Raw genomic sequence first — 16,151 nt, forward strand, 5'->3', positions numbered from 1 at the left:
TTCTCTTTGTCTCTGACTGTCTCACTCTTTTTCTCTGTCTTTCTCCCCCATTTTCTCTCACTAGCCTTCTCTGTCCTTTCTGTCACGCTCTCTGTCTGTCTTTCTCCCCCATTTTCTCTCACTAGCCTTCTCTGTCCTTTCTGTCATCTCTCTATTTCTGTCTTTCTTCTGTTGTCTCTTTGATCTCTCTCTCTGACACTCATTTTCTCACCTTCTCTCTTTTCCTCTCTTTCTGTCTTTTACTTCCTCAGAGGTGAGTTCTAGTTCCAAAGTCAGCAAGAGGGAAGAGCTCCAGACAGTTGGAGAGTGTAGGAGCAGGCAGTTGATTTGAATGTGTAAAGACAAGAGTGGAACTATAAGAACCATGGTGTTGAGAAAATACAAAAGTGATGTTCTATGGGCATGTGTGTGTTTGTGTGTTGTGTGTGTTGTGTGTGTGTGTTGTCGCACAGAGGAGTCTGTTTGGGTTTGTCACTTGTTGTATTTATTTGTTTGTTTATAACATGTTTGTTTTGTATTATTGTATATGGACCAAGGCAATGTGAGTGACGTGCATCACCCTCTCACCACAACATTTTTGTTCTTGGCTGAAAGGTGTTCGTTTTTGATGTATTGCACTCTGACACTCTGTGTTTTATATACCTCCTGCCAACCAATGTGTGTATCGCACTGCACAGGTGGTTTAGTGAAACATGCTCACATGTTTTGTAACCTTGCCTGACACCTGAAGACTCGTTTTACCTCCCAACATTATTGCCCAGGCTTTGGCTCAGTAGGCTATTGTGGTTCTGAAATGTGGAGACAGCCTGAATTTGATACCTAGCCAATCACATTAATAGATTGAGGTATCTAAGAACTGAAAGGCAATGCACCTGCTGTTTTCTGTCGTATTACTGGTGCAGTATATACCTGTGACATTACTTTTATAAAGCAAAGGGTTCTTCGCAAGTTACAGTAGTTTAGAAGTTCAATGTTGTGTGATTGTATCTCAAGAACAACTCCATCCGATGGAATACATCATATGTCATTTTTCTCAGTTTGTAATTCTCTCTCTTTGAAGAATATGCTTTCATTTTTTTTGTGATGTTTAATGGCTCCTTTAATGGCTCCAGTCGAACACATACCAAGTAAGCACTGCTTAAATTGAGCACTACTCCTCCCTATGCAACTGAGTCCTGGACTTCCTGACTGGCCGCCGCCAGGTGGAGAAGGTGGGCAACATTACCTCCTCAACACTGACCCTCAACACAGAGGCCCAAGGGTGCGTCCTCAAATTCAGCCTGTCCTCGAGGGCCCTCACAGTGTTCTACAGGAGCACCATCGAGAGCATGTTGTTGGGCTGCATCACAGCCTGGTACGGCAACTCCACCGCCGCAGACCGCAAGGCTCTTCAGAGGGTGTACATGCAGCCAAATGCACCATGGGGTGCACACTGCCCTACAGGACACCTACAACACCAGGAGTCGCAGGAAGTCAAGAAGATCATCAGGGACCTCAGACACCAAACCATGACCTGTTCTCCCCGCGTCAATCACTCAGACATGGCAGTACAGAAGCATCATGGCAAAAACTGAAAGACGGGCCAATAGTTTCTGCCCTCAGACCATCAGGCTGCTGAAAAGCCACCACTAGTCAGCTACCAGCCCCCCATCCCACCCGAACAGACTTTTATTCTGCCCCCTCACCAATGGCATTTTATCACTGTTGCTGTTGTTAATATGTATATTTTAAATTGTATTCAAATGTTGATTGTTTTTATTGTGCTCAATGGTCATGCTGCTGCTCCCCCTCTGGTCATTCCACCCCAGCCCCTCAACAGTCTTTACTCTACCTCCACCCCAATGGTCATGCTGCTGCTCCCCCTCTGGTCATTCCACCCCAGCCCCTCAACAGTCTTTACTCTGCCTCCACCCCAATGGTCATGCTGCTGCTCCCCCTCTGGTCATTCCACCCCAGCCCCTCAACAGTCTTTACTCTACCTCCACCCCAATGGACATTTATTTATTCCTCACTGCTACACTTATTATGATGTGTATATAGTGCTATTTATACTGTTGTTATTTCTATTTCATTATTTTATTTCAAAGGTCCTGCATGTTAATGCTCAAAGACTTTCACTGTACCCTGCAATCCCACCTGCAAACCCACCTACAACCCTGTACATGTAACTATTAAACACCCTGAATCTGAATCTCTACCACTCCCCTGGTCTCTGTGTTTTATCTGTAGTGGGGAAATTCAGAAAGTATTTAGACCCCTATCCCTTTTTTCACATTCATCTACACACAATACCCCATAATGACAAATTGAAAACAGTTTTTATTTTATTTTAGCAAATAAATTAAATTAATACATTTAAATTAATAAATGAAAAATAAGAAACAGAGAGGTGAATCCAGACCCTGCAGTGAATAGCTCCACTTCTATTCCCCAGGCGCTCTCTTTTGATGACTTCTGTAACCGTAAAAGCCTTGGTTTCATGCATGTTAACATTAGAAGCCTCCTCCCTAAGTTTGTTTTATTCACTGCTTTAGCACACTCTGCCAACCCGGATGTCCTAGCTGTGTCTGAATCCTGGCTTAGGAAGACCACCAAAAATTCTGAAAAGTTCATCCCTAACAACATTTTCAGACAAGATAGAACTGCCAAAGGTGTTGCAATCTACTGCAAAGATAGCCTGCAGAGTTCTGTCCTACTATCCAGGTCTGTACTCAAACAATTTGAACTTCTACTTTTAAAAATCCACCTATCTAAAAACAAGTCTCTCACCGTTGCCGTCTACTGTAGACCACCCTCTGCCCCCAGCTGTGCTCTGGACACCATATGTGAACTGATTGCCCCCCATCTATCTTCAGAGCTCGTGCTGCTAGGCGACCTAAACTGGAACATGCTTAACACCCCAGCCATCCTACAATCTAAGCTTGATGAAACACTTCAGCGAGCAGGCCTTTCTAATCAACGTGGCCGGGGTATCCTGGAAGGATATTGATTTCATCCCGTCAGTAGAGGATGCCTGGTTATTTTTTTTAAATGCCTTCCTCACCATCTTAAATAAGCATGCCCCATTCAAGAAATGTAGAACCAGGAACAGATATAGCCCATGGTTCTCTCCAGACCAGACTGCCCTTAACCAACACAAAAACATCCTATGGCGTTCTGCATTAGCATAGAACAGCCCCCGTGATATGCAATTTTTCAGGGAAGCTAGAAACCAATATACACAGGCAGTTAGAAAAGCCAAGGCTAGCTCTTTCAAGCAGGAATTTGCTTCCTGCAACACAAACTCAAAAAAGTTCTGGGACACTGTAAAGTCCATGGAAAATAAGTACACATCCTCCCAGTTGCCCACTGCACTGAAGATGGGAAAAAATGTCACCACTGATAAATCCACTATAATTGAGAAGTTCAATAAGCATTTTTCTACAGCTGGCCATGCTTTCCACCTGGCTACCCCTACCCCAGTCAACAGCACTGCACCCCCCACAGCAACTTGCCCAAGCCTTCCCCATTTCTCCTTCTCCCAAATCCAGTCAGCAAAATCAGGACCCCTACAAATCAGCCGGGCTAGACAATCTGGACCCTTTCTTTCTAAAAAATTATCTGCCGAAATTGTTGCCACCCCTATTACTAGCCTGTTCAACCTCTCTTTTGTGTCATCTGAGATTCCCAAAGATTGGAAAGCAGATGTGGACAGCCCGCTTGGAGTTTGCCAAAAGGCACCTAAAGGACTCTCAGGCCATGAGCAACAAGATTCTTAGGTCTGATGAAGCCAAGATTGAACTCTTTGGCCTGAATGCCAAGTGTCACGTGTGGAGGAAGCCTGGTACCATCCCTACGGTGAAGCATGGTGGTGGCAGCATCATGGTGTGGGGATGTTTTTCAGCGGCAGGGACTGGAAGGCTAGTCAGGATCAGGATAATTTATTTTGAATAAATTTGCTAAATGTAAAAACTGTTTTTGTCAAGGGGTCTGAGTACTTTCCGAATGCACTGTATGTAACGTTTGCCTGTGCCATGGGGGTACATCCCAGTACTGACCATGGGATAAAGATAACTACTGGAGAACTACTGTGCAGCACCACCTACAGCTCCTGTAATGTGCCTGAGGTTTGTAGAGACTTTTGGTTTTCCTACACCAGCCACATTACACGTTTTTAAATCAGTCGGCATACACAAATGTGACTTGAATAAATGGAGGGGTTTACCCTTCTTCTTAGTTTACTACTTTACTAGTTGTTTATTTCTTGACTACGTTGTCTAGTGTGTCTGTGCTTGTGTGTGTGCATGCTGAGCATGACAGTGTCTCTGGCGCCACCCTCTGGTACAAGATAAGAGTAACATCTGAAGTGTTATTTCTGTAAAGGATACTCGTGGAGACATGCAATTCTGCTGCTTCCTCAGTCTACATCTAATATATGAATTTGATTATCTCCCTATCTCAACAAAAACTGTTCAATGGTCTTATATTATGAAAATTAAACTCCCTTTATGTCACTCTTGGACAAATATGTTTCATCTGGTAGAGCTCAATTGGAATGTAGATGCAGCATATACATTTCCCTCACACTTAATCCTACAGCTACCAATGATCTAGTAAGAAATTAGGATAGCGTGCATGTGTCAAATCATCATAAAGCTTCTAAAGCCAGTTCCCACTCGTATTAATAGTTTGATTTCACTGTCAAAAGAGACTGAAACTTTTAAAAGGCGTTATTTCAAGAAGAGGATTAGGAGTTTGAGATTGGAGCTCAGGTTGTGTCCCAATAGTCTTTATAATCCTATATCCTTCTACTTTCCTAATATAGTTTCCTTTACTACCACTAATAGGTGAACGAACTGGTAGGAAAGGAAGTTACTTCATACTACTGATACAACCCCACACTAACAAACACTGCTCTCATGGTGAGGATGAGGGAGGAGAGGGAGTGGTGGGAGAGGAAGAGGAAGGCTGAGACAGAGGGTGCACTCAGCAGCAGTGAGCTCAGCCAAAGAGGGCCATTTCAGCTCTCTCTGTGTCCCCACTCTCTCCTTTTCGCTCTCTCTTTCTCTCTCTCTTGCTCTCGTTCTCTCTCGCTCTCAGGCGTCCTAATGAGAGAGGGAGAGAGCTCTGTCGTGGGCTAATATGAAGGAAGCGCAGAGCTCTGTGCAGTAAGTTTGCTAACTCTTAAAAGAGATGCATGGCGATTATTAAATCATGTTGGATCTGTCTTATCTCTGCTATGTTGCATGCCGAGAGATGGAGAGCAGTTGGTGAGTATACATCGTTTTATATTGAATAAGAAGTGTTTAGTTATTGAGGGCATGTGGATTGCAGACTTGTTTGTCTGTTTCTCTGAGTAAAATCAGAAAGTTAATGTCAAACTGTGAATCAGAGAGAGATATGTTAGTTAAATATGAATCTTAGTATCAGTTTACTGATACGTGCATATCCCTTCATCGGATGAAGATCTGTATCTTCATTAAAATTATGTATTTTTAACTCTGGTAGCTGTCCTGCAACATGACTAAAGTCCATGTCACTATATTTAGAATGTGTTATAATGATGGGTCAATGTTTCATTGCAAAGCTCAGTTCGACAAGATTGCTAGCATAAGCATAATAACTGGAGTAAAAAAATAAATCTGAAATGCAGTGCACTACAGAGTATCAGTATAAAAATAACATCGTTTTTACACATTTCTGACAAAAACTGACACACACACACACACACACACACACACACACACACACACACACACACACACACACACACACACACACACACACACACACACACACACACACACACACACACACACACACACACACACACACACACACACACACACACACACACACACACACACACACACACTCACACACACACATTAGCAGGCTGTATAATATCCTATAGTGTGGACTGGATCTAGGATCTAGGTTCTTAATTTTAGCCAGTTTTCTACAGCAGGAAAATAATCCTAGAGCATCAGGAAATTTAAATTATTATGTGGATTATAATTAATGGACATTTTTGTAGGGGTTGACATATTTTTCGTAAGGGAAAATCAAGTCTGAAATTTCAAAGTGGATATTACAAACTTCAGAAGCCTTTTTAAACCTCAAATGCAATGCACTTTTTACATGTATCCTGCAACAGGGTGATCAAATTAAGATTCTACATCTTTAGGCTGTCTGTATCCTTTCTGAGAAACACACACACACGGGTGTGTACTGCATGTGTATCCTCTCTGACAGTTCGAGTGGACCTGGAAACATAAGCAGCTCTTTCATGAGTTCAGCCTCTACCTGGTCTATAAAGGGCTAACTGTGCTGAGAGTTAACGTTGACTAACAAAACACACATACACACATACACACAGATATAGAGAGAGGTTTGTGTCCTGCATTTTCTTCTACAGCGCTGTGGTTCTGCAAGAGTATGTAAGTTCAGGTGTTTCTCTGTATGTCTTATATTAGTCCAGTCCGACACACACACACGCAAACGCACACGCACACGAGTGCGACACGATCACATCTGCCTCTTTTTAATTTGTGTGAATAGTTGGGATCAGATTTCCTAAATTACACACATTTTTTGCTGAATTCCTGGTGATTTTACAGTCTTTTTTTTGGAAGAACTATAATGCCCCACCACCAATATATATTATTATTTTTTACTAAAAACGTTCGGCCCAAAAAAAACACTTGTGGGCCAGTTGCCTTTCGCCGACCACTGCTCTAAATCGAATCATCGTCTTTTCTGATACTGTAACGTAAATATAATAATCTGCTTCTTTCATTTGGAACAGTATGTCATTCATCCACAGTCCACACATTGTCAGTCATACAGCTGTCCTACTGAATGTAGGAGCCTAACAGGAACCTGACTTATGCTTGGATATGTACCGTCCCATAGCCTGATTCTGTAATCAGGACTCAGGTTTTACTACAGTGTGTTTGTTAAAGCTGGAATTTACTATTAGAAACTTAATACATTTGTTTTCCATTTCAGGCAAGGAAGAATGCCCTTTAACCTTTAATATGGCATGAATATGCTGTGATGGACTTCATCTATCGGTGGAATGAGTGTCATGGGACATTAAGACCATTCTGTCATGGGAGACTTGAGAGATGAGTACGGGCAGTGAAGACGACAGGAAGGATGACCTCTATAAGCTGTAAGCCCCTACCGTGCTCCAGAGATGTGCTGTGTAAACACTAATGTGCTCTGAATCCACAATGCTCCGGAGGTGGCTGTTAGCTCTGGTGGCCCGTGTTGGGGTCATAGCACTAGTGGTGTGCTGCTGCCTGTCTCTACTCTACCTGCTGGCCTGCAAACCCCAGAGCAGCTACAGCCATGAACAGGCCCAGGTCTGGGCTGTAGGAGCCACCAGTAAAGAGGGTTACCTGGCGCTACTGCAGGAGAGCGAGGACACACACAGGCACTATATTAACAGTCTCAGTAAGCAGATAGCTCAGCTCAAAGAGGCTCTTCAGATGAGGACCCAGCAGCTGCAGGAGTCTCTGGAAAAGGCCAGGGCCAAAGGGGTTCTACCTATGGGGCTGGAGGGTCTGCATAGGCCCCAGACACACACCGACCTCCAGGTGAGTGTGTGTGTGTGTGAGTAAGTGTCTGTGTGTGTGTGTGTTGTTGCATGAGTGTGTGCATGTGAATGTGTGTGTGTGTGTGTGTGTGCATCTTTATCAATCAGTATGTCAACTCTTCCGGCAGGAGTTCTTCAAGGCCCAATTGAGCCGGGCTGAGGTCCAGTCTGGTGAGAAGTTGCCCAGTGAGTACGCCGTGATTCCCTACGAAAGCTTCACCCTGCACAGGTCAGTCAAGTGACCTTTGACCTTATTTATTTCAAAGACCTTATAATTAGACCCCTGAGCTTTACACTAACCACATGACCTGACCATGGAAACCTCTTGACCATACTCATAACCATAAGCACGTTTCCATTTTGAGGCACAGTATAAATGCAGTGCTACTCAGGATGGTTATTTTCCAGGGTGTACCAGCTCGAGATGGGTCTGACCCGTCATCCAGAGGAGAGGCCTGTGAGGAAGGACCGGAGAGACGAGCTGACAGGCACGCTAGAGATAGCCCTGCAGGTCCTCAATGGACCCCGGAGACACGGGGAGCGACACCGACGCTCCTATTCACCATCGGACTTCATAGAGGGTGAGCGTGTTGGGCCCAGCTAAGTGTGCTTTGCCCTCCTGTTATCTAGGTGGAATTTTAATATGAAAAAGGAGGAAGTTTGAAATCCTCTCAGATCTCCAGAGGGCCATGAAGACAATTTGCAATTGGTTAAATGATTTGTACTTGCTGATGTTTGTCTGTTGTCCACCTGTCCGTCCGTCCGTCCGTCCATCCGTCTGTCTGTCTGTATGTCTGTCTGTCCATCCGTCCGTCGGTCCGTCCGTCCGTCCATCCGTCTCTAACAGGGCTGACCCGTACAGAGCGTGACAAGGGGACAGTGTATGAGCTGATGTTTAAGGGCGAGAGGCCGCAGGACTTCAGACAGCTGGTGTTCTTCAGACCCTTCGGCCCGGTGGTCAGGGTGAAGAATGAGAGGGTGGACACACGCCACATGCTCATCAACATCATAGTACCACTGTCCAGGAGGGCTGACACATTCAGACAGTTCATCAACAACTTCAGGTTCGAACAAAAAGAAACGACATGGCCCACAATCTCAGGCGGTTTTGGAAGTAAAGATAACCATTTACGTTGTACATACAGAGTTTTTCTCTCAGCATCAACAATTGTAATGTCAGGTGTTTATGACCATCAAGTTCTTGAAACATTCCGTTTTGACTGACCATCATGTCTTAAAGTAATGATGGACTGTCGTTTCTCTTTGCTTATTTGAGATGTTCTTGCTATAACATGGACTTGGTATTTTGCCAAATAGAGCTATCTTCTGTATACAGCCCCTACGTTGTCACAACACAACTGATTGGCTCAAACGCATTAACGAAAGAAATTCCACAAATTAACTTTAAAAAAAGCACACCTGCTAATTGAAATGCATTCCAAGTGACTACCTGGTTGAGAGAATGCCAAGAGTGTGCAAAGCTGTCATCAAGGCAAAGGGTGGTTACTTTGAAGAATCTCAAATATAAAATATGTTTTTATTGGTTTAACACTTTTTTGGTTACTACATGATTCCATATGTTATTTCATAGTTTTGATGTCTTCACTATTATTCTACAATGTAGAGAATAGTAAAAAATAAAGAAAAACCCTTGAATGAGTAGGTGTGTCCAAACTTTTGACTGGTACTGTACATATGCTGGAACATTGGTAACATTGTAGGAGGCAGCCCATCTGTTTAGGGCAGGGGTGTCAAACTCATTCCATGGAGAGCCTAGTGTCTGCAGGTTTTGAGGTTTTCCTTTCAATTAAAACCTAGACAACCAGGTGAGGGGAATTCCTTACTAATTAAGTGACCTTAATTCATCAATCAAGTTCAAGGGAGGTGCGAAAACCCGCAGACACTCGGCTCCCAGTGGAATAAGTTTGACACCTGTGGTCTAGGTTGACTATAACACCGAACCCAAACCGGCTGCGCGCCTGCACCATCGTGCATAAATGTATTTTGTCCCTCTACACCAAACGCGATCACGACACGCAGGTGAAAATATCAAAACAAACTCTGAACCAATTACATTAATTTGGGGACAGGTCGAAAAGCATTAAACATTTATGGCAATTTAGCTAGTTAGCTTGCACTTGCTAGCTAATTTGTCCTATTTAGCTAGCTTGCTGTTGCTGGCTAATCTGTCCTGCGATATAAACATTGAGTTGTTATTTTATCTGAAATGCCCAAGGTCCTCTACTCCGACAATTAATCCACACATAAAACGGTCAACCGAATCGTTTCTAGTCATCTCTCTTCCTTCCAGGCTTTTTCTTCTCTTGACTTTATATTGCGATTGGCAACTTTCATAAGATGCATTACCGCCACTGACCTAGTTCGTCTTCAGTCACCAACGTGGGTATAACCAATGAGGAGATGGCACGTGCATACCTGCTTCTACAAACCAATGAGGAGATGGGAGAGGCAGGACTTGCAGCGCGATCTGCGTCAGAAATAGAACTGATTTCTATTTTAGCCGTTGGCAACGGAGATGTTCGTTGGCGTGCGCGAACAGTGTGGGTGCAATAATTGAATAACATGGATTTCTAAATGTATTTTGCAACGCTCACACACACGACGCGAGCGGTGTGGTCAGCCTGTAACTGCCATCTTGCTGTTTCAGAAAGGTGTGCATCCAGCAGGAAGGGAAGACCCACCTCACTGTGGTCTACTTTGGCAGGGACCAGATTGACGAGGTCAAAGCCATCATGGATCAGACATCCAGGTAATACACTCTTCTCAGCTATACCATGTTTGTAAGTAATTACATGTTCAAATATACAGCAAGCTTACTCCATCAAACAGGGCTCAAAGGTCAGAAAATCTTAATCTTAAATTTCAGCTCCACGGTGTACTGTCCAACGGCATATTGCCTTCTAATGAATGCATTGCTCCTCTGGAATTCCTAATTAGGGATGAGTCCGTGCTGCATTGCGGTCATTGGTGGATAGCAGATAGTGTAGACATAACTCCAATGAGATATACAGTAACTGTTAATGTTCTTTAATCAGCACATCTTTTCAAGCATTAGGAGCCAGGGGAGTTCTGCAGAGCTAGGAGACTGTAAGGAGAGAAGTAAGAGTAATCTCCGGATTGTAGCAGATCCATACATATACAGATACAGGATAACCAACAGGACTGGAATGATAAGGGCAGAGGTTGTTTGACCACAGACACGGCTTATTGTATGTGAATATGTGGAAGTGTGTTTAAGTTAAACCACCCATATTTTGATTTGATCACATTTCCAAATTTTCTTATGACCCACTCAAATGATGAAACTCAGTTTCTAGCCACAACTGTGTTTGTTTAGATTTGACCTAAGGCTTGAGGACCTCCTTGAGGACCTCCAGTTGGACTCATTAAACACTGATTTAGATGACCTCAGCAAAACTTTCCCTCCCCCAGGGAAACCCAGTTCCGAAACTTCACGCTGATCCAACTGAATGAGGAATTCTCTCGTGGGCGGGGCTTAGAGGTGGGCGCACGGGCCTGGAGGCGGAGCCACAACGTGCTGCTGTTCTTTTGCGATGTCGACATCCACTTTACCCTAGACTTCCTCACATCCTGCAGACTCAATGCAGAGCCTGGTGAGGAGCGGTAGCTACGAACTATCTATCAATCTGTCGGTGTGTCAGTGTGTCTGTCTGTCAATGGAAGTTTTAATGGAAGATGCATGTCTTTGTTTTTCAAACTTTAGGTAAGAAAGTGTTCTACCCAGTTCTCTTCAGTCAGTACAATCCATCTCTTATCGACAATAACCAGAGTCCCTTCCCTTCTATTCAACAACAACTGGTGAGTCTTTCTTGCCGTTGCACCTGTGTGTGGAAATAGGAAAAAGGTATTATACATTACATAGTGTTTTTTTATGATACTTTTACTTTGTGTCTTTCTGCAACAGGTGATAATGAAGGATGCTGGATTCTGGAGAGATTTTGGGTTTGGCATGACTTGCCAGTATAGGTCTGATTTCATCAACATAGGTAATTAAACGATACGTTTCTTCATTGATTGACTGACTGACTGACTGATTGTTAATTTGATTGATTGAGTTTGTGAATTTATATCTCTGATCTGCACAGGTGGGTTTGACCGGAACACCAAAGGCTGGGGTTTGGAGGATGTTCATCTATACAGAAAGTACCTGCACAGCAAGCTGATGGTGATTCGATCTCCCTCCCGTAGCCTCTTCCACTTGTGGCATGAGAAGCAATGCGCGGACGAGCTGCAGCCAGACAAGTATAAGATGTGTATGCAGACCAAGGCCATGAGCGAGGCCTCTCACGGCCACCTGGGGGAGCTGTTCTTCACACAGGAGATCCAGGAGCACATGGAGAGGCAGAAACTACTGAACGACTCAAGTCACTTGAGGTAGAGGTTGCCCCATAACCACAGATCTAAGATCAGAATACCCTACCCCTTATCCTAGCCTTAACCATTAGGAGGTTGAACTATATCTGACCCTGGACATGTGGTCAGGGTTAGGATATCAGAACGTCTGGAGAGGTTCTGTTGAGAGAACAATGATCTCATCATCCTACAGACGGAATTTAAGGACTGGGGAGGGCGTGTAGAGGGATGAGACATGAACTTTGTCATGACAAGATTAAAATGTTATTGAATGAAACATTGATGTGATGTCATTGCCATTTTGCTGACGGATGATGATGGCCTAATGATCTGATGAGTCTGTTCTATAAGCATTTGGTTGAAAAGACGTTGCAAAGATGTCTTTCAACTTCTTGTGCTCACTGGGTGAAAGCAGGGAGGGCAGAAGAACCTTACCCACTTTGTTGTATTGAGACTGTCAACCTGCTATGGACTCAATGAAAATAATATGTTTGTATAAATCAAGGGAAGGATGTTTTTGTATAACACTCTGTATTTATAACTGTATCTGAATATTTATTAGAATAATACAAGATCATAATGCCTCAACCAACCAACTGACTTGGAGCCCATTACCTGGATAGAAGGATCAAGAAGCCTAATTAAAAGAATGCGGATTGCATGCACTATCATAGCGTTTTATATGATTTGGGAGTAGATGAGCAATTTCATGTACATCAATATTTGTGTTCTTTCTGGTCTTGCATTAGAACATTGGGAGAGTCAATATTTCAAAACCATTTCTCTCTCTCTTCCTTCCCCTCTGTGTGTGCGTGTGTGTGCGTGTGCGTGTGTGTGTGTGTGTGTGTGTGTGTGTGTGTGTGTGTGTGTGTGTGTGTGTGTGTGTGTGTGTGTGTGTGTGTGTGTGTGTGTGTGTGTGTGTGTGTGTGTGTGTGTGTGTGTGTGTGTGTGTGTGTGTGTGTGTGTGTGTGTGTGTGTGTGTGTGTGCGTGCGTGTCAGAGAGAGTCTATTTGTGCAGACATAGCTACAAGGTGTGGAGGCCTACAACTGCCAGTATTTCATGGTCAGGCATGTTTTGACACAGAACAGAACAAACACTTTGGTGGAACCTGTGTTTTAGAAGTGGGGTGGGACATAAATGTGTTCTTATTTTGCCTCGTTTTGTATCACATTCCAGTGGCAATTTTAACATGTAAATGTTTGTGGGGAAAACTAAAAAACACAACACTAAACAATACATTAATTGCACTATAACGGTGACAAACGGTGCCCACAAGCTGTTAAGGCCTACATAAAGCTGTTCCAACACCTTACCACTGCTACACCTGGCTATCAGCGGAGCCTTATCTGGCAGCGAAACAGTTCATTCAGCCTCATTTACTGCCTTTAAAAAAACATAGCTGATATGGCTGACTTGCTTAAGCAAATGTGGTTTCTACTGACAATTGAGATGTACAAACTATGACATAAGGGGACAACGAGCGGATAAGAGGCCATCCGTATTTTCAATGAAGACATTAATGAGCGAGTTAGGACAGACATAGTGAATATAACTATTTGTTCTTTACTTTTGAAATGTACAGCGACATAATTCAGAACATGGGTCATTCTTACAGTGTTCTCCTGTACACCAAGTCAGACCCTGTTTTTCAAAGATAATTCATAAAAATCCAAATAACTTCACAGATCTTCATTGTAAAGGGTTTACACACTGTTTCCCATGCTTGTTCAATGAACCATCAACTATTAATGAACATGCACCTGTGGAATGGTTAAGACACTAACAGCTTACAGATGGTAGGCAATTAATGTCACAATTATGAAAACTTCGGACACTAAAGAGGCCTTTCTACTGACTCTGAAAAACAGCAAAAAAAAGATGCCCAGGGTCCCTGCTCATCTGCTTGAATGTGCCTTAGGCATGCTGCAAGAACGCATGAGGACTGCAGATGTGGCCAGGGCAATAAATTACAATGTCCTTACTGTGAGACACCTAAGACAGCCTTACAAGGAGACAGGACGGACAGCTGATCGTCCTCGCAGTGGCAGACCACGTGTTACAACCCCTTCATTTCAAGCTGGTGACCACATTTGGGTACCTCAGCAGTGGGTTCCCAAACATTATGTGTTTTGACACACCTAATAGATCAAATGTTTGTAGACATAACCCAAGCTTTACAAACCAAGAAGCACTGTCCGGGCCCCAACCAACCAACTGAATTGGAGCCCATTACCTGGATAGAAGGATAAAACAGCCTAATTGGATTGCAATGGATTGCATGCAACATCATTGGATTTACATGATTTGGGAGTAGATGAGCATGTATGTCAATATTTGTGTTCTTTCTGTTCTTGCATAGTCAATATTTCAAAACCATTTCTCTCTCTCTTCCTTCCTCCTTACCCTCTATCTCTGTGTGTGTGTGTGAGAGAGAAATATGCCTAAGACAGTGCTAAAGGGAGACAGCTGATCATCCTCGCAGTGGCAGACCATGTGTAACAACACCTGCACAGGATCAGAACATCTGAACATCACACCTGCGGGACAGATACAGGATGGCAACAACTGCCTGAGTTACACCAGGAACGCACACTCCCTCCATCTATGCTCAGACTGTCCGCAATAGGCTGGACTGATGGCTTGTAGGCCTGTTATAATTTTTATTTTTATTGAACCTTTATTTAACTAGGCAAGTCAGTTAAGAACCAATTCTTATTTACAATGACGGCCTACACCGGCCAAACACAGACATATTGTGTGCCGCCCTATGGGACTCCCAATCCCAGCCAGATGTGATGCAGCCTGGATTCGAACTAGGTACTGCAGTGATGCATCTTGCATTGGGATGCAGTGTCTTAGACCACTGCGCCTCTCAGGAGCCCAGCGTAGGTCCTTACCAGACATCACTGGCAACAATGTCGCCTATGGGCACAAACCCACTGTTGCTGGACCAGACAGGACTGGCAAAAAGTGCTCTTCACTGACGAGTCGCGGTTTTGTCTCACCAGGTGTGATGGTAAAATTTCCGTTTATCGTCGAAGGAGCATTACACCGAAGCCTATACTCTGGAGCGGGATTGATTTGGAGGTGGAGGGTCCGTCGTGGACTGGGGCGGCATGTCACAGCATCATCGGACTGAGCTTGTTGTCATTGCAGGCAATCTCAACGTTGTGTGTTACAGGGAAGATATCCTCCTCCCTCATGTGGCACCCTTCCTGCAGGCTCATCCTGACATTACCCTCCAGCATGACAATGCCACCAGCCATACTGCTCGTTCTGTGCGTGATTTCCTGCAAGACAGGAATGTCAGTGTTCTGCCATGGCCAGTGAAGAGCCCGGATCTCAATCCCATTGAGCACATCTGGGACCTGTTGGATCGGAGGGTGAGGGCTAAGGCTATTCCCCCCAGAAATGTTGGGGAATTTGCAGGTGCCGTGGTGGAAGAGTGGGGTAACATCTCACAGCATGAACTAGCAAATATGGTGCAGTCCATGAGGAGGAGATGCACTGCAGTACTTAATGCAGCTGGTGGCCACACCAGATACTGACTGTTACTTTTGATTTTGATCCCCCCCCCCTTTGTTCAGGGACACAATACTCCATTTCTGTCTCAGTTCAATCCTATGTTCATACAAATATTTACACATGTTAAGTTTGCTGGTAATAAAAGCAGTTGACAGTGAGAGGATGTTTATTTTTTTGCTGAGTTTATAAGCAGACAATGAAAGCTCTTACAATATTCAATGATTACATTTCTCTAAAACAGACTATAGGCTACATGTGCACCACCAAGTAAGAACCGTAGGCAAAATTAATGGAAATAGGGGAAATTATTAGGATGAGGAACATGGGCTACTAACAGTGTACAACATTACATACACTTAGTATTACTTTCTTAGCTATCTCCCTGGCTTATTACATAATTCATGCAGCAGCATACAAGGCATTTTTGGACTCACTTGAACAGGAAGGGGGCGCGGAGGTCCTTCGTGGGCAAATTTTGCCATCGAAGTCTGGCATTCTCTCTATTTATGGTGCTCTCAAGATATCTGGACAATCAGTGAATCAGTGATCAGATCAGTGATCTTCAGGTCAGAGCTCTAGAAAGAGGCCCGAGTTCCAGATATGCAACTCCGAGTTGGATGACCATTCAAAATGTATTTTCCCAGTCAG

The 16,151-nt window shown here is 43.8% G+C and overlaps 2 protein-coding genes across 3 annotated transcripts in view; both read left to right on the top strand.

Annotated features, from left to right (window-relative positions):
* The window catches only part of rnf122 (ring finger protein 122), a 25,896-nt gene extending 23,695 nt beyond the window's left edge, over positions 1-2,201 (top strand). For both annotated transcript variants that reach the window (XM_046351248.1, XM_046351250.1), the window contains exon 5: positions 1-2,201. This exon is cut by the window's left edge and continues 363 nt beyond it. The gene's annotated coding sequence lies outside the window, so the exon portion shown is untranslated.
* Positions 2,202-5,026: 2,825 nt separating this feature from the next.
* Positions 5,027-12,635, top strand: LOC124035267 (chondroitin sulfate N-acetylgalactosaminyltransferase 1-like). Its single transcript, XM_046348716.1, has 10 exons — positions 5,027-5,249; positions 6,991-7,583; positions 7,711-7,811; positions 7,991-8,163; positions 8,430-8,646; positions 10,251-10,352; positions 11,036-11,217; positions 11,328-11,422; positions 11,529-11,610; positions 11,710-12,635. The coding sequence occupies exons 2-10, from the start codon at positions 7,200-7,202 to the stop codon at positions 12,000-12,002; spliced, it is 1,629 nt and encodes a 542-aa protein (XP_046204672.1). The 5' UTR covers positions 5,027-5,249; positions 6,991-7,199; the 3' UTR covers positions 12,003-12,635.
* Positions 12,636-16,151: the final 3,516 nt, after the last annotated feature.

Source organism: Oncorhynchus gorbuscha, linkage group LG05 (genome assembly GCF_021184085.1).
Source record: "Oncorhynchus gorbuscha isolate QuinsamMale2020 ecotype Even-year linkage group LG05, OgorEven_v1.0, whole genome shotgun sequence".
NCBI lineage: Eukaryota > Metazoa > Chordata > Actinopteri > Salmoniformes > Salmonidae > Oncorhynchus > Oncorhynchus gorbuscha.